Source organism: Falco punctatus, assembly GCF_963210335.1.
Source record: "Falco punctatus genome assembly, chromosome: 11".
NCBI classification, from domain to species: domain Eukaryota; kingdom Metazoa; phylum Chordata; class Aves; order Falconiformes; family Falconidae; genus Falco; species Falco punctatus.
The window spans coordinates 7,801,259-7,820,403 of record NC_137591.1 but is presented as its reverse complement, the minus strand read 5'-3'; the positions used below and the strand labels follow the sequence as shown (position 1 = coordinate 7,820,403).

The following is a 19,145-nucleotide window of genomic DNA, read 5'->3' as shown; positions in this document are numbered from 1 at the left end:
CGCGCGTCGCCGCTCCCGCTGTTGGCCGCGCGGGAGTCCATGGAGGCGTCGGGAAGGGCGGCCCCGGCTCCCGGAGCTGCGGGAGGGGAGGCCGGCGCCGAGGGCTGGCGGCGGTGCTGCTGCTGTTCCCCGATGCCGGCGGCAGCCGCAGCCACCTCGCATGGTGTGAAGCAGCGGCGAGCCTCGGCGCATGTTCGGGCAGGGCCGGGCCCCGGCGGAGGGGCCGCCCCCGCAGGTGAGCGGCTGCGGCAGCGCCCGCCCCGCCGCCCGCCCCGGACAGGGCGCGGGGGGTGCCTCGGGCACGGGTTACGGTGAGGCGGCTGGGACCGTCCGGCACGTCCCGCCGTGCCGGTGCAGGACGCGGGGCCGCCGCCGTGGGGGACAGCGGGTTTGCGGCGGCTGCTGGCGGAGGAGAGGGAAGGGAGGAGGGAGGGAGGCCCGCCCTGAGCCCAGGCGGCCCCGCCGGCCGCCCGGGGGGAGCGCGCCTCAGTGCTGTTACCTGCTGCAGCCAGAGCCATTAACTCCTCCTGAGAAAGAACAGGAGCAAAATAAAACCCGTATTTAGCCAAGTTCTGAGCTCTCCCGCACTCCCTACCAGCCTGCTTCCAAGAAGTGTTTGCCCGGGTGGAGCCCTCAGCCAGCCACAACGCCCAGCGGGCCTTTGCACTTGCCATGCATCTGTATTTAAAAAAAAAATCTTCATAAACTGAGTTAAAAAGGAGTTAAACCAATTGAAATTAGAAACAGATACGCAATACTGGAAAAAAAAAATGGTTCTGATTTGCCCATGATGTGTATTATACCAGCCCTGCAGCCCCAGGGTTCGGCGGTGAGGGGGCCGAGGCACAGCACGCAGGGAGCGGCAGGGCAAACAGGAGGGCTGGGCTGGCATACGGAAACAATGGGCAAGTTAATGGGAACAAAGGGCGTGCTACGGTTAAAAAAAGAATTTATTAGCTGAACACTGAGAATGTGGCTCGTGATGTGCAGAAGGAGAGGCAGGCGGCGGGCCCACCGCACGCGCCAGTGCACGGGGCGCAGCTGTGGTGAGAGAGAAGCCTGAGACAGCTGATCAACTTAAGCATGACACTTTAGCATGACAACAGGCAAAAAAATCATTATTTTCTTATTAAACATTTTAGATTCAACGAGAGATGTTTAGATGCAACAGTCTCAAACACTTAAGATCAATGAGGGATGCTGTAAGGAGCGGCGACAAGCACCTTCACACAGCTATTATGGTACAGGTGCAAACCCCACATTCTTCAGCATCAAATACCTAGTCACATACATCTCGGTTTTTGAATTGTGAAACTCATGTGTTCCAGCTCACAGCTTTCATAATGGCGAGAGACTTGCTGTGTAGTTCTGCACTTTGGACACAGCCCATTTGCAACAGCCAGTCACATTACACCTAAAGAACATTTTTTATTAAGAACCACCCTAGAATATACTCTAAATTGCTTTTTGCAGCTTCTAGGAACTCTATGTTTTAGGGACAAAGCTGAAAAAGCTAAAACAGAAGGACAAATTTGCATCCTTAGCTTAAACGCAATTCAAGTTAGTTACTCTCCTGAGCATATTATTGTATGTTCACTAACAGAATGATTATGCTTTTAATATCAGACAGAAAAATAAATATTTTAAGATAAATTAATAGCATATTAAGGAAAATGAGAGAATTTAATTCTATGACTCTAACATTCAACTAGTACTTTTACATACATCCTTTTCAGGATTCTGGGCCACTGGTTTCAACCTCAACCAAGTAATTTATTCAGTGAAAGTTATTACTGGGTGTGGGACCAAGATGGGATTCATACTCCAAACTCCTCAGAACTGTCTGGAACCTGAAGATCCTAGTCTATGTTACAAAAGAGCATTTAAGAATAAAGAGCTATTAACAGAGCTTCAGGTAAGTATTTAAATAATCTACAAGAAGGATTTTAGCTAAAAAATAAATTGAGCCTTTCAAAATTATTTTTTTCTGTGTAAGTCACCACACCTGTTCATGTAACACCTCAAGAGAGACTGCATTCCGTGGGAAACAATCCTAAAGACCTTTTGGCTTTGAATACAAGAAATTAAATGCTACATAGTCTCAACAGAATAAATAATGATCTGTCCACACAGGAAAATCAGTCTAAGTGGATCAGGATGAATCCTTTCATTGACACGGGAACTGTCACTGACAGTTTGCAGACACTGTTACAAGGATCTCTTGCTGGCCAGTGCCAGGTGGGACAGACCTCTGAAGTCAAAAGGTAAGAATTTCACCCTGTATTATCACCAAAGTAAATCCTCCAGCAAATATCTTGTGCAAAGCAGCACTTCTATTAAATTCCTAATCTGTTTCCAGTTATTTGTATAGTCCTGGCGGTGCAACTGGCTGCTTATACTAACAGAGGAAACACCTTAAAACATCTCTCCTACCTATAGGATACACACAAGTAAAATGGGATAAAATTCATTTTACTCTCCACGAGACTGTCTTTCCAATTACAGTACTTACATAACATGCTATCAAACCCACTGCCTCTTAGAAAAGAGGAAACAGATTAGCATTAACAAGTGGTTTGTCCAAAATCATTTATTAAATCAGCAAGAGATAACTAGAAACAACATCCTGACCTCTTCAACACACATCCAAACAATGGAGCATTTCCCCCCTCTATCAGATAGCTACCTGATCACCTGCTTTAAAAACTAATGCTTTTTGTTTGCAGTTTAAAGTCTAAGGTCCTACCAGCTCTAGTTCTCTCAATTTCAGCACAACAGGAATTCTTAAGTATTCTGAGCAAGGATGGCAATGCAGCTGGTAGTGTTTCTGTATTTTTTGATATTCATGTTTCTTTAAACAGACTGCAGATGAAAATGACTTCTGTTTCAGGGTATTACTGACCTAGACTTGAGGGCTTGTCACCTGACAAATTAAAAATTCTTTCCCATTTTTCTACGATAACAGACACAGGCCAAAATTCACTGTGAAGGTTCCCACAAAAACCCACAAGGGATTCTCATCCTCATCTATCAGTCCACAAGCGCATATTTTTACTTTCTTTTTTCCCTTCCCTGACTTATCTCCACATAAGAAACTCCTTAACATTGTGCTGTCTTCCCTTCCTGCATGGGTACTGAGCTACAGTTCTGCAATGAGTGCAGGCAGCAGCTTTCTTCATTTTAGCCTCATAGCTCCCTGGAAGCACAATACTGCAGAGAGTTCAAGAATTCAGTAACACTCATAGAGGTAACTAAAGCTCCACTCTACCTACCAAGACAGTAAGTTTCAAACTTGCGCCAAGAAAGTTCTTCAATCTGGGAAAATTATTGCCTACTTCCAGTACAAACTGTTGATTATCTGCTTTTAACTTGACATTGTCTTGTGTTTTATAATTGCACAAGGCAAACAAACCCTCTTCCTTGTTATGATAAAAAGTGGATGCATCTGAGAGCCAACCTTTGTGTTCACTCTAATTAACAGTGTAATTAAATTCAAGAGTATTCACTGACATGATATGGAACTCCATAAAGAGAAGATGTATGACTTCCATGGCTAATGTTTTGAACAGGCCCGTTCCTTTTCCAGTTTTAACCTTCTATAAATTAAACCTGTAGACTCTATGATATCTAAATATGTCATTCTATCAGTACTGCAAAACCACAAGGTTGCACTTCCGTGCACACAATCACTTTGAAGATTCAGGCTAAAGCATGACTAAAACATTCCCATACTGAAGTTATAATTTTGCTCAATATCCAAATTCAGAAACAGTCAAATAGCTAAATGAAACCACTGAGAAGTTAGTGGGGGAAAAAACACTTGGCCACATAGCTCTGACAGCCGGATGTTATTTCTGTGAAAGGGTGACAACCAGCAGGTGTGTCAGGTGGCAAAGGATGGCAATGAAGTCCACATAAACCAAAGAAACTGGTAAATCCAACATCAAGGTCTAACACAACAGCTTTTAAGTAGTAAGCAGAAGGGTTAGTATTCTCTGTGACAGAGAATACTGTCTCCTGGCTTAAAGTCCACCATGCTGAAGCAAATGGCATTTTAGGGAACTCCACTCAACCTGGTATTTCAGTTCCCTCATTAAGCACCTTTATTGCCATTTTATTCCTTGTCAATACTTCAGACAATGCAACAGACTTAACATTAATGCCCAGTACGTTCTTCCAATAGTTTCTAGTTAAGCTGCTTCAGCTACATTTCCAATGCAAGTTAACTCAATTGACCAATTCATCTGCTAGGCATTAGATAATCTCTTTACTCTTTTGAGTGCAATGCTATTCTGTGAATGCAATAGGAACTTTCACACGACACAGAACTTCACCATATAGGAAGTTAGAGAAAGGCAGTGAGAAGAGGATATCAGATTATTCAGGATGATTAGCAACCATCTTCAGTTTCATGACAAAGAGCTAAATGGATTGCACCCGCTTTGGAGGGGGGAGAGAGGGTTGAAAGCAGCACAATCCAAGGCAAAGTGTGCCCAAGACGGAAACTTGACGCGGCACAAAAGGAAAAAAGTGGAGAGCCCACAGAAGGTTTCAAATAGCCTCAGAAGTGTGTGTGAACCTGGAAAAATTAATGAAGATACTATGTTGCCTAATCCAACTGATGTCTCATTAAAAGAAAATAGGCAAAGCAATTTAGGTCCACTTAAATGAGTATATTAAAACCTAGCACTACTGTAACAAAAGGATCAAAGACACATGTAAATGGTTGTTGGGACTCCTAAACCTTTATTCCTTGGTACTCTATTCCTTGACATAGAGGAGATACTATGCTGCCAGACATATTTGGAACAATCACATATGCTGGGTCAAACTAAAGGTTTCTTAAGCCCAGTATGTTGACAGCAGCCAGTAAAGGACACTGATTTATCTTCACAGATAAATCTTAAGTATCTAAACATCTGGGCTTTGCAACCCTTGTACAGGCAAAAAAAATCCTTGGATGAGAACGGCTTTGGTTTTCTTTGAAGCTGCCACAACTCCTAATGAAGCCAGTGACAGCTGGGATTAGCGTGCACTTCAGCTGACCTCAAGATTCAGGGAACTTTTTTTCTCTAAAAATTAACCTGCTCCCATCAGACCACAAGTCAGAACAGTTTATACTGTTTGCATTACATTTACATGTCACTTTACAGCTCATGGCACCCTTTCGAAAAGATAGGCAAACAGGTCACACATATGTACTTAAACTTTATTTCTTCATAATTACAGGCTATTGTTAGAATTTTTAAACAAAAGGGAAGTCTATAAATAGAGGCTAATCCCACCTGAACAAATTTAAAAAAAACCAAAACAAACAGTTAAAACTTCATAAAGTAATGCCATTTAGCTCACAGCAGTGGTTTGTTGGTAGTCTGGGTAAAAGTACTATAGTCAGAGTCAGTAACATGAAATGTAACATCAAATGACTCAAAACTTTAAATTCCATAAAGGAAAGCAGGAATATATATATAATATATACATATAATATTGTGTTGGTCCACTGAGTATACATTTTTAACAAAAGTTAAGAAAGTATGTAATCCAGTTAAGCATACGATTTGCAAGATTAGTGTACACTCATTACAAAGATGTATAGATAAGTTATTAACTATTTAATACTTGCAAAATTTTAAGTTACTTTTTTGAGCAGGTGTTTAAATGCTCATTTCCCAGTGCAAAAGAAAAAAAAAATCCCAGTCCGGTTACCCATTTTTCCTGAAAAAATTGAAAAATACAAACTTGTGCAACAGCAGCATTGATAGGTAACGGGAAGAGCTTTAATATACTGAAGCATGGCCGAGTTCTCCCCCTTCCCTCCCCAGTGCTGTGTGTTGAAACACTTCCATTTCCTCTACAGAAATACCACAGGTTAAAAGTGCAAGAAAAAAAACCACAAACAACAAAACAATCTCTTGATGTTTATGCTGCTGCCATCCATTTTTCTTAGATAGGGCAAAAAGATTATTCTTTGGGGAATTAATTTAATGAAACTGATTCTCCAGAAAAGAGTTCTTTCAAAATGAACAATAAGTTATTTTCATTAAGTTACTTTCATTAACATTCTATCAATCCTACTCTGACTCAGTGACCATTCAGAAATTATTCAGTTTAAGGTGCAACTATCAGTTGGCATTCAATAAATTACATATACAGAAAACAAACGTGGTAAAAAATAAAATAAAATCAGACTACCTGTTTTTTCTTTCTATTCTCAATCTTATTTCAAATTGAACTTATTAACTTGCCAGTTCAGCTGCATATTTCACAGGCAAAAGTGGCCCAAACAGCAGTGAGGTCTCACAATTTGACAGTCATCTTGGCCAACAGCAGATGCATGTGAATCTTCAACTTAACTGCTTTATAAAACAAAATAACAGGTCTGTTCTTAAAAACTATGACCATGCAAGAAAAGCATTAAAGTTTTCAGAAAGACACACCCTTTCTGACTTAGATTCCATGAAGATTGTTATTTCAAATCCAAAAGTAGAATCTTCAATAAAGAGAAAAATCTATATGCATACATATAAAATGAAGCACTCCACAACTCTGACATTACTAAAATCTCTTTAGAAGGACAAAATGTTTCAAATGACTAACTGCTTGATGGGAGACAGTCAGCCACGACAGAATAATTGCTATATTCACTTTATGCTCAATTACCAACTGCTGACAGATTACAGTCCAACTACAATCTCACTATCTGCATTTTAAACTGATTTGCTTACAGCTGGGAAAGTACTTTGTTCGCCTGAAAACTTGAGAGAAACTGAATGCTAAACTTAACAGTTATTCAAACAATAACCAAAAGGATTGAATTCAGCAGAAACATTCACAACACTTTCAGAAATTAAAAACCTTTCATAGTTTTCTTGAATATATGTATTTTCTGATTAACATTTAAATACATTAGGTATTCAGGAAGAGGGACAAAACAGTTGACGTGAGACAAAAATCTTATTCTAAACTTCATGCTTCTGATATTTCAGATTTACTGAGTGCAATAGCCAGTTCCAAGTCTTCTTGCTCTTGCTGTTTTAGTCTTGCCAATCTTTCTTTCTCTTCTCTCTCACTTTCCCTCTTAGCCCATTCAATCATGTCTTCCTCAGTAGAATACTGCATTTTTAAAAGACAAAATAAACCAGATTAATAATACAATGATAACTAACACTGCCCAAGTCCTTGATTTAAGGTACAATTATAGTTTTTTTAAAAATTCTATATATTCTAGTCTTCAAATACTACCTGTTTTTTAATTTTAATACACTATTAAGATTAGCTTAGTCTAAGGTTTAACATTTAAGAACTGCATTGAAGCCATCCAATTGATGTATTTTTATCAAATACGCCATGTTTCAAAAATTCTGTATTGTTTCAAAGAAGTTACTGAGTCGAAAGTGCTATAATTAAAATTTGATTTTATTTTGGATTAAAAACAGTCTATACAAGAAAAATTTTGAATAAATCGGGAGAACATTTTGCAAAATACACCCCTATCCATACAGTGGGACATCCTGATTTACCCTTCTTTCATTAGAGGTGATTTTTCCAGGTGACAATGATTGCAAAGAATTAGCTGTAGAATGACTGTTTTAGTTGTGTAGACAGAAAATAATTCTGCCAAGAAACAGCAAAATAATAAGGTAACCATACGGTTAGAAGCCTAGTAGTAATACAGAGAAAAGTCAGTGTGATACAAGAGAAAAAAAAGCAACAAAACAAAAGAACCGATTATTTCCACGTATATTGATGTGAACAGAACGTGAACTAAATTTCTGCGGTACAATGATTATAAATCAGACAGTTAAGGGTATTAGGATAATCTTTTGTATTTTATTTAAGACAAAGTTTGTTTCTTGTCAGCATGCAGAAAAACTAAGAGGTAGGTGAAGCCCTTGTCTTCATGAATGTCCCCACGTTAAGTTTGAAACAGTTACAACATACTCCAGCTAGTTTCTGCTTTGAGCTGCTGCTTTGGCAAATAAATGTAGAAAAGCTTGAGTTTTCTCCATAGTTCACTTAGTATTTTCAGTAATTGCAGCTGGAAAGGAATACTTTTTCCTTCAAAAGACAATGAACATTTTTGCTTTCTCCTCCACATTTCACATTCTCTCCTCCAAACTGGCTTCTCAGCCCCTCTCACTAATAAAAGCAATCAATAACAGCATTTCAGAAATTATCATGCTACAAGACACATCAACCAGTGCAAGTCAATTTTGAGAGCCTGTCAATCCTCAGTTTACTTCAATCAAGCATACAGTTTATTAGGCCTGAAAATAAAAAAAAGCAGTATGATCAAGATACTGTAAATGCAAATGGCATTTAACAGGTATCAAGCTTGAAAGTGAGATGATGCCTTTCAAAACTCCTACTTGCAAAAGCCCAAAAGAAAAAAATAATAGATATAGGCATGCACAAACCTTTAGATTTGCTTCTACTGCTTGGACACCACGACTTCTATGAAATGGATTCTGGTTATAAAGAGACACTTACTACTTTTTACTTCATTGTACATAAGTTTGGAATTTACTAGCCATTCAAAACTCACCAAATTATATTTCATTAACTTACACTGTTATGAGGCTGTTTATCAATATTTCAGTACATTAAAATTATGACCAAACAGTTCAGTGACAGCTAAATTAAAATCACACCTTTTAGTTTATTTTTAATTGGATTGTTAACAGTGTTCTTGTTTTAGATGCACAATTTAAATCTGCTGCATGCTTTGAGAAAACTGATAAACCCTAGAGCACAGATATTTTAGAAGTCCTATTGTCTAAAAGCTAGGAGGCCTCCATGAAAACACTCACAAAACCAATGCAATTTAAACATTAAACTACAACATTTTGCAGTATTTTGTTTTAGGACAGCCTCAGCTGTAAATACTGTTTCAACTGGAAGCAAGATCCCTTTTGTACATGGGATATGTTTTAATATTTTAAATTAGACTGAAGACTTCAGTGTGAACAATTCAAAGCTGTCATTATACTGAAACAAATGTAAAAAGTGTTTACTCACAGTACTGAAGTTTGCAAAATTGTTGGGGTCAGCCTCTTTACTGATGCTGGTGGGAGCAAATGGATCACAGAATAGATCTGCTTCTTGTTCTTTGGGAATGTCTGGGGTAGGGAAAGGCTGAAATGGATCGCTCGGTTTAAAGGAATCTGAAGAGTCTATTTGATTGATAGGTCTTTTCCCTTAGATTAAAATGAATTTAAAATGAATTTAAGATAGCAGGTAATAACATGCCAAAAAGAAACAAATTCAAAAGCTACTTGGAATGCAACCTCTTCTAGTGAACTTAGTGGAGCTGCAATGACTTCAGAGGAAGGGTTGCCAATTTAAAAAATCAGGGCATGGTCCAGTTTCTTAAAGGGTAATCAGGTGAAAAGGAACACACATATGTTAATGGTTCAAGAACACAGTTCTTGAATATACTAATTCTAAGGAATAATGAAAATACTAGTTATTTTGGGAAGGAATTTCTAACAGTTTTGAGCCCCTATTCTATCAGCACAGTATTTTTTTCTTCTGCTTATCAACTGCCAGTGATCATTCCAACAATGCTCTTTTATCATATTTGTCTGGATCAAGTTAACACAATTCCATTCAGAGACTAGAAATATATTTGTAAGTCCTTAAAACACTGTGTCCCCTCACTATGCTAACAGCTGGAATCTCTATAGTTTTTAAACTAACAGAACAAAGGAATATGATAGCAAGCAATCACAAGTTTAACTATTTTGTTAATCCTTGCCTAAGTAGTCGCATATGTAACAGCATCAGGCACAAGCTCCCAGTTATCTTGTTCTTTTTTCAGCTTAACCCCAGTCAGCTTTCAACACCTTTCAGGACATTAACCCAAATTCTTCCAAGAACAGTTGAGATGAATTTCATCCCACCATTCTCTCCATATGTTACTGCTTACAGAAAAGGTTTCATTGCAGTTTCTTGCATTCAACTAGCAGGTTCAGCAAGTGCTTCTGTTGCCATTTTACATTAAAACTGCAGAATCTAACTCAAGTGCTTCTTATTTTACATATCACTATTGCAATTTAGTCTAAAAATTCTTCCATAGACCAAAAGAGATTCTAATTTGACAATGACTTAGAGAATACTCCCTCAGGAATATACGATTTACTTGCACACTTCCCAGGTAAGCTTGCCATGATAGCTCTCACTCACTGATCATGTTCTAATAGTGGCAAACAATGTATGTCTATTTCTTGAATAATGTGGGAGAAGCAGCTCCATATGACATCCTGGGAATTTTATTTCTGCATGGGAAGGCTTAATAATTGTAAGAATACAAAACAGTCTTCAAATCTGCCCATTTTTTGGTGATATTTTTCATGAAATGGGGGTGTTTATAAGTATTTAGACAGGAAAGGGATTTCAGAAGCAAGGAAATAGCCCTTCTGCACGCTTTCCAGCAGCGTGAAGAATTAAGAGAAAGGTATTGGGGCATTTATTTGAAAAATAAATGTTTTGAATCACACCAAGGCAGTAATTAAAACCAAAAACACTTAAGTATCTCCATTTTTTATTTCCATTAGGAAAAGTTTGTTGGGAATGGTTATCGAGATAACCACAGTATCATATTTAGTATGTGCAAATCAAAACAGGCTACTTCTCTCTAGTTATCTATTGATAAGGTTGCTGTTGTCCCACCACTAGAAGCTTTAGAATCCACATATTCTAAAAATGGATCTGTACACATAGCCACTCCCATACCATGAAGTCAGAAATCCTCTTTTTGTTTTAAATAAGGACCACAATAAGAGGAAACACTATCAAACATTCAGTCCTGAGTTAATGGTTGCACTTGATGATCTCAAAGGTCTTTTCCAACCTAAATGATTCTATGATTCAATTTATCATCACTTGTCATGTCACCTGTTTTAATTTTGTTTACAATGAAACCAATTAATTGCAAGGCATAAGCATGAACCAGATCCCACACCAACATTAGAAACTGAACAGCTGAGTTTAATACTAAATTTTAATACTCCTATACTGTTCCTCTTTTGAGAAGGAAAAAAAAAAAAAAAGAAAAAAGAATACATGTTAAAGTTTCACACTACAGTCTTCCAGACACCCTGTTTCATCCATATAGCATAGTAGTGGAAAAAAATGATGCAATAGTTTTTAAAGAAAATGAAACAAAGGACAGAACCTTAAAAAGGAATACTAATAATATAATTTCAAATCTATGCAAAAGAAAACCCTGAGAGTAAGGAGTCTGTTGTACATGGGCTTGTTGCAACTGCAAGAAGGTGGTGTTATCTTTGATAACCATGGCCTTTTCTGGAAAGCAGAATGGTTTGTGTCACAGAGTAGGCCAGAGGACCCTGCTATCACTGAACAGAATACAGCCAATGTATTAGTAGTAAACTCAAGTTTCCTGTGCCAGGTTTACTACTACAGACCTCTGGCAAGGCCACCTGTAAAAAGTTAATTTGAAAACCCAAGACAGTCATTTACCCCTACTTAATTCATTTTGCATTAAAATCAGAAGTTTTGCAGTGGATAAAACACACTGTAAGCATAACTTAATGCAAGATTCACAGTGTATAACATGAGCGACCATTCAATCTGCAGCCATGCTATGTTCTTGCAGATACTTGTAGTAATCTCTATTTTTTCCCCGTTTTCTAAATCCTTTCGCTCTTCAAAAAACCTACAATCCCAAACATTATGCAAAATTTAACTCTGAGGAAACCAGCTCAGGAACAGGAACAGACTTGTTTCACATTTTGCTCATTCAATTCTAAATTCAGATGCTTCACCATCCCCTCATAATTATTGTCTCGCTGCCAATATTGAAGCAGCTAACAGTTAACAACATCTCAGTATCAGCTCTTACCAGGTGGTGGTGGACAGGGCCTTGTGGGAGTTCCTGTTTTAGGGGGCAACGCAGGAGGAACATCCTCATTTTTAGCTGGTGGTTCCTCAAATAGGTTTTTAGTTATGATCACATGGTTGACAGAACCTGATGTGGAAGAGCTAAAGGGATCTTCATTGTTGGCCTTCAACAAAGAAAACAGCAACATAAACGTTTTCAGTACAATTCTGTTATACTTTCCTTTTTCAACAATGCAGTATTTATCTAGAACTGAAAATCTGGACTACGACAAAAAGAAAACAATCTTGTTTGGTTTTACACATTATCATTCACATATTCCAGGAGACTTGAAAATAAAGAAAAGTCAGGAATGGTTAGTGTGTACAGCAATATAAAGTCAAGTGTAGTTAAACATGCAAAAGTCATACTTTTGCTGTTAAACTCAGCAAATTAAAAAAAATAATAATTATAATATCACTTCAAATATAGAGAAAATACTTGTAAAGCCACAAGAATTACATTGCATTCTTCACAGTGGAATTGCAGGAAAATTTACTATAAACACTCTTTTTCAAGCAAGTCAGCCATTGTAATCCTTTTATAGTGGCAAAACCATAATGAAACTGTTGCTAGAGAGAGTAAGCTATGTCTTGTCACTGCAGAGTTTCATGCATTTTCTATGAGTAGCAGTAGCTTCACATTACCTTTGACAGCACGCTGAAGTCAGCAAAGCCACTTCCAAAGGATTCGTTTCCAAACAGAGAGGCAAAAGGGTCTGTAGCTAAAACAGACATACAAATCAAGCAAAGAGAACGAAATGAAAAGTTAAATATGAAAGAGACTGAAAAAAATCCCACAACAAGAAAAGTGGCTGTTACATATTTTGCAGCATAGACTAATTCAAGTGAAATATTCTGAGGTGGGCGCTTCAAGTTAGTAAGTAGCTGTTACAAAAACTCTTAAACTGTTAACTACCCATTAAGAATAATAATTCTCCTGAACAGGGAGCAACTCAGAAGAAATACTGGTATTCTAATTTCCTACATGAAAAAAAGTTACATTCCACTGAAAGTAATCACATAACCATACTACTGGATGTTCTGCTGAAATACATGCATGTATACACACAGAGGTATTTTTTGTGTGCATACACCCATAAATATACATATGCAGACGTATACATGAACATGAACAACAGCTCACCTCTGACTGTATGCCCACTTATGGAATGAAGTATCTAAACCTCATATCTTCTCAGTCTAATTCAACAGTACCCTGTCATTCTTCTGTGCCTCAAGATATGTAAAACCTGCTATTCTACTGTCAAGTAAGGAGTGCACTGTCTTTAGCCAATGCTCGCTTCTACATCCTAGAAAACAGCTTTTTTTTCCCCTACAATCAAACTGAACAGGTTTACAATACGAAATCACACATGCATTCATGTTTCGGATTACCACTTATCAGTGCTGGGGAAAAATGGGAGATCAGTCTTCCTTAACACACCTTTAGCCCTCAGGTAAGAGAGGGTCATCACAAACTTTTACAGTAAATGTTCTTGACAAAGTAGTTATTCTATCCCACGTCTCCTCTTGTAGTACAAAGTATCTTGTATGTTACTTAGAAAGTAACGTGGAATTTCTAAAGATAATCCTAATGGGAAGCCGTACAAACCACTCAAATAGTTGTAACACTCAGATCATGATATTATACCAGTTTTAGGCAAGGCAGAGGAACATATCTGCGGAATCAGTCTTCAGTGATATGCACTACAGATAAGACAGTTTTGTTTTCTAAAAACAGCCCCTTGCAAACTTATGTCATACTTTATAAGAAAATTAATAAAATGCAGGAAGCCCCCAAAAATGCTCCATTGCAAATTTAGTTAAAAAAAAAAGACTAGAAACACAAGTAAGCAAAAGCAAATAAAAATATAACCCAAGAAGCCTGATGTGTATAATTTACTTTTACCTGGATCACTTGATGTAGTAACAGTTGTTCCACCAGGAGCAAAAGGGTCATTCTTCTTTGATGTCTCTGTCTAAAATTAAAAATTCCTTTGGAGTGAAATGTGTTTTTCAGCTTAGAATTCTGAGTCCTCATTCTAAGAATATAATCACAATTTATTTTAGTGTAAAAGTTTTAAGATAAAATATTTTGGAAGTAGCTTTTATCAGCATCAGTAAAAGAGTCCATTAACAGAAAATCCTCCTCAAAACAGTGATTAATGCTTTCAAAGGATGGAAAAAAGGTACAATATGTGCAATATACTTGGTAACAACTAATGCAAAATTTCAGAATATCTACCATTCATTTTGGTCTCAGATTTCTACAACCAGAGCCATCTTCATGAAGACATAATCACAAAACATTTAGGATGAATACAGAATTCCAGTTCAGCAATCAAGAATCTCTCAAGAATCTACTGCTAATCCTACACCACAGCTCTGACCATGCCCCTCACTCTTCCCACCGCCCCCCCCCCCCCCTTCTGACTTCTCTTATTATCAGACTGCAATATGACCAAGAATTGGTCATGTTAGAATATATCAAGACTTGGAAAAGGATAGCGTGCTAAGTACTGAAGATTGCAGAGAAGTAATGTTTAAGATTGGAGGTACTGGCTGTGGTGTGTAATATGACCTTGAGGCCTGCATGATGTGCACATCACACAGAAGGACACGACCACCACTGTTAGGTGCAGAGATTTCTCACGATCTTGGCTTCAGGTTGTGGGTTCGCTTCAGGCACTCCACAGCCACTTAACTTGCTTCCTAATCCCCCATGTATCTTTAATTTTTATACATGTATACACACGTTTTATACACACACAAAATTGGAAATGAGGCATGAACAAAAGCAGCACTGAGAAGGAAAGGAGATGGCAAAAGGATGGAAACAAACTTATGGCATGAAGAATTTCAGCTTCTTAGATCATTTGTCTATCAGCCCTAAAAACTACTTCATCTTGATCAAGTTCTATCCTATATGAGAGAAGGCTTCATGCCCAACCCTACCTTATTTTAGGCTCAAGACTGATCAGTAACTGCTCAGTTGCAATGTGAACAGCTAAAAGTTACATAGAAGTACACTTGAAAAAAGCGCATTCAGTAAGAATCTCTGTGTTATGAATGGGCAACAATGACTTCTTAAAAAAGCACAGCAAAACCTAAACATAGACATACAGAACAATTTGACTTTTCAGGGGGGAACCCCCATACCACATCAGATTTGAGATAAGATACACAACATACTTATTGATCCTATAAGCCCTAGAGGCAAAGATCAAGCCTCAACAAAACTTGGTAAGATTAATCTTTGGTTTCTTTCAACTTTTAGTAAGTTCCACCAGCTATCAACAGAGCTTAGTTCATTATTCTCAAATGTTCTTACCTGTGGAGCAATGAAACTCCACACTGACACATTTAAAAAATGTTTTTATTTTACTTCTATTTAATCTTTGACTATTTCTAGTAAATAAGACACAAAAAAGACAAGATAGCACCATGATGCAGGAGACAACCTTTTATCTATATGATTTCTAAATATCAGCTTTTCAAGACATTCCAAATGTACAAAATAGTTTGTCCACAAAATATAAGGAATTAAAAGGTGTGCTACCAAACTTACTGTGGTATTATTACTGTTGTCTGCACTGCTAAATGGATCAATGCCAGCAGTCACAAAAGGATCAGTGGAGGATTGTTTGAAAAAACAGTCAGCTGCAAAAGGATCTGAGCCTTTGAAGGGATCACCACCAAAGGGATCTAAAAAGTAAACATACCATTAATATTTCCCCTAGCTTTAATGAGCTTGTTATCTTAAAACCTAAACAATATATTGCTTTTTTTCATACTGCAAGGTGACACATTTAAGACCAAGGATCTCTGAAGTACAAAATTAATCTGTGAATAATTTGTATTCTGTGATTCAAAACATTAGACAAGCCAACATCTTCTGCACATCATGAAAACTTTGAATTGTGCCAGTGGTTCAGTTCCAGTCACCTGAGCATCTAAGTTCTTTAACCAAGCCCCCTAAAAATGAAGCATTTTACAAAACCTAATGCTTCTCAGAACTCCCCTACCTTTCTCTTCTTCACTGTTTTAATATAGCATTCCAAGTGGCCATTTTGCTTTTTTGTCACCAGTTAACTCCATCCAGGACCAAGCGAATAATGCAATGACATTGCCTATACAGCCAGTCTAAATAAAGACTTCCCACCTTTTTCAATACTTAGTTCTAAAGAAAGCTGAGAAGTTAAGAGCCTTTAAATAAGTACACTCCCAGTTCTTTACATACAAAAAAGGCAGCAAAGTGAACCAAAAAATGTTCACCACTGTCACATACTTAAATCCCAGCTAAGGATACTTCCAACAGCAAGAGAGAAGCTCATTGGCAATGGGTTTCTCTGTAAAGCTTTAACATAAGTAGCCAGCTGATACTGCCATACATCTGTCTATCCTATGGTGACTTTTTGGGTCACGTCCACCTTTTTTATGCTGAACGTGGTGACACTTTCCCCCTACATACTCTTCTACTAAAAATCATTTAGAAGAACAAACACATTAGAAATTAAAAAGTCACTTACCAATTTTCCCAAAAGGATCATCTTTGAAGGGATCACCTGTTTGTTTGTTTTAAAAAAAAAAAAAAAAGAAAAAAAAGTTACTTGTCATGAAGCATTATCAGTTGAGGTCTTTTGGATACAACCTCATTTCTAGAGCTAGAATTTAAACAACTGTCTCTGAGGAACACCTTCACTATTTTCAGTGGAACTACAAGAGCTAGTATCGGACAAAGCAAATATCCTTTAAGTAGCTCATTACCATCACCAAACACACACAAAAGCAGCCATCTCAAAGATGCGTTTCTGTTGGCTCGTAAACACCCACATTATGCAGTATTTATCACCACAATAATCCAGGCTAACCATGGATAGAAGCACAGCCCAGTTTTGATTAATTCTCATAGGTGCCATGGATAGTAGCTCCTAAGTGCTCATTTCTGGACTGGATGCATGTTCCCAACGGCATCAGTTCTAGTCCCTCATCTGCATCTGATAGACACAGATACACTGTCTCTTGGCTGTAGGTATCTACCCCTGAACACACAGAGCACACAAAGCCCAAAAGGTTAACTACTAACAGACATACCCTTCACCTCTGAAAGGCCTTGTCATGTGCTGTAAGTAGGACCACTTCAATATAAACAAAGCAATATCTACACAGAAACACTCAAGCTGTTTTAAATTAGTTTAATTTATTCATCAGAAGTATTAAATTGGCACTGACATTCTTCCAGAAGCCAAGTGATCTGAAACAAATTTAGCTTATTTTCCTTTCAAAGTGGTATGAGTAAATTGATAAGACCATGTCAATTCTGAAAGCATGTGAAATCATATGTGGTTGAGAACACCTGCTTCACCAGTTAATTCAAATTAACTCCCTTTCTCCAAGTGCCTCCATATAGACAGATCACTTCTTCCAACATAAAAGAAAAAAATAAAAGCAGAGCAACAGCAGTCATAAGTAGCAAGTTCTTAAAATAAAGCATAGCACTTGCACAAGACGAACAGATGGAGCAGCTCCACATTACCTTTTTCTGAGTGCCAAACTCACCATAAGTAGGCCACAGCCATTCATTCTCAGCCACCCACACCCTCCCCACACCACAGCTCACTGAACCCTCAGTTGATCCATTCGTGGATCTGTGCTGCAAATTAGATCAGTGGCACCACATGTATCACAAGTTTGTCCAAACCTTTAAGGCCAAAATGCAAACGAGGAGGGAGATAATATAAGTTCTTAGGCAAAGCAGTGAGGGAAAGGTGTAATTTTCACAGCTAATTAGAAACTCCACACGAAGGAAGGAGAACCACCCTGGAACTCTCATTTCTATCACGTCTATTTTTGTAATGCTACTGGCTCCACACTCCTGTCACTCAAACATCTTCACATTTGTTCTATAAAGAGCAGTTCCAAGGTGAAGATTAGCCCGAGATATGTTTATATAAGACCTGTTTCTGCAAATCTGCACTTAGAAGTTTACTTACTGCCAACAAAAGGGTCAGACTGGAAGAACTCTAAGTTGGCTTCAGAAACTAGATCAGGCAACGGATGAGATTCAGCATCAAATGGATCTTCCTGGGCAATGCGAAAGAAGTAGAGAAAGGTATTAAATTTTTAAGACATACAGGATGAAAACCACTTATGTCATCTTGTATTACCATTTAGTAGTTTCTTAAAGCTGAAAAAAAAGAGACAGCTAGAATTCTACATAATTCATCAATGGAGATCCAAAATATTTCTCAACAACTACTTGTCTACTATATGAGATGAAATGTTTTCGTGACATCACACTAAATAAAATAAGTAGTGACAATTTTATTTCTCTGTTCTTTTCTGTCCATGGTGCAAGCCTGAAACAGTTTAACCAGGATTTTTTAAATTTACTTTTTCCTCCCCCAAATCTGAATAAACTCACTTTTTTGGTAATTGTTGCAGCTGGGGTCTCTTTCTCCTCTTTTACAACAGAGGCTGTTGTTTCAGGACTATTCCTCATCTACATAAGGATAAAAGGAATTCACCATAAATAAGTAAAAATTATATTGTGTAGTCTTCTGTTAAGTATTAAATAGCTAAAAAAAATATACTGAGGGATACTTCAAGAGGTTCATACTTATTATGGAACACACCAAAAAAACTCAAGACATCAAGAATCTACTGGGACATAAGGAGGGACATGTGAGGCAAGACAGCTTTAGATTTTTAGTACTATTGCTTATTCCATTCTTGTTGCACCAGCTGGAGACAACTGTTCTCCCTTAATGTGAATTCTACTATTCTGTTTATGGTATTTTACTTTGGAAACAAATACATAAAAATTTCTATTGATACTTTCCAGCCAAGCTAAAATTGACTCCTTTTCTGCTTATCAACTTTCAGATTGCAGAAACACAGTCCCTTAGATCACCCTCCTGAAATTTCACTTGTGCAAGTGTTTAAAAACAATCAATCTTGACTTCAGCTTCACAGCTGCACTGCATCATGATCAAGCAGAGAAAACACTACTCACTGGAGACACACTGCTTATTTGTTCATCTTCTGCTATACTTTCAGCATTCTCATTAAGGTTAGCAGTTTCACTACTGCTGTTGCTAAGACTAGAATGATCCACAGTTCCATTAACAAGTGTATTATGTGGCTGAGAGTGCCAACTAAATTGATTATTTTCCAGTTCTTTCAGCTCAAGAAGTTTCGTCTGCACCTGTAAACAAAAATAATGTATATGCGTCAGTATG

At 37.8% G+C, this 19,145-nt stretch overlaps 2 protein-coding genes across 11 annotated transcripts in view; both read right to left on the bottom strand.

The window, feature by feature from the left end:
- The window catches only part of TTC39A (tetratricopeptide repeat domain 39A), a 59,085-nt gene extending 58,248 nt beyond the window's left edge, over positions 1-837 (bottom strand). The window contains exon 1 of one of the 2 annotated variants that reach the window (XM_080406283.1): positions 500-837. Coding sequence is in view for 1 of the 2 variants with exons in the window: in XM_080406281.1 (XP_080262407.1) it covers positions 1-41 (41 nt within the window). In the remaining variant the exon portion in view is untranslated. Of the gene's footprint in view, positions 473-499 lie in introns of those variants that run through there. The other variant, XM_080406281.1, reaches the window with a different exon arrangement.
- A 4,351-nt stretch (positions 838-5,188) lies between these two features.
- The window catches only part of EPS15 (epidermal growth factor receptor pathway substrate 15), a 72,639-nt gene continuing 58,682 nt past the window's right edge, over positions 5,189-19,145 (bottom strand). For 5 of the 9 annotated variants that reach the window (XM_080406249.1, XM_080406248.1, XM_080406250.1 and 2 more), the window contains 10 exons: positions 18,920-19,111; positions 18,329-18,406; positions 17,898-17,988; positions 16,434-16,469; positions 15,473-15,609; positions 13,814-13,883; positions 12,550-12,626; positions 11,867-12,029; positions 9,019-9,197; positions 5,189-7,113 (listed from right to left, as the gene is read on the bottom strand). In XM_080406249.1, the coding sequence (XP_080262375.1) occupies positions 6,967-7,113; positions 9,019-9,197; positions 11,867-12,029; positions 12,550-12,626; positions 13,814-13,883; positions 15,473-15,609; positions 16,434-16,469; positions 17,898-17,988; positions 18,329-18,406; positions 18,920-19,111 (1,170 nt within the window). In that variant the 3' untranslated portion in view covers positions 5,189-6,966. Of the gene's footprint in view, positions 7,114-7,398; positions 8,268-9,018; positions 9,198-11,866; positions 12,030-12,549; positions 12,627-13,813; positions 13,884-15,472; positions 15,610-16,433; positions 16,470-17,897; positions 17,989-18,328; positions 18,407-18,919; positions 19,112-19,145 lie in introns of those variants that run through there. The other 4 variants (XM_080406247.1, XM_080406251.1, XM_080406252.1 and 1 more) reach the window with 4 other exon arrangements.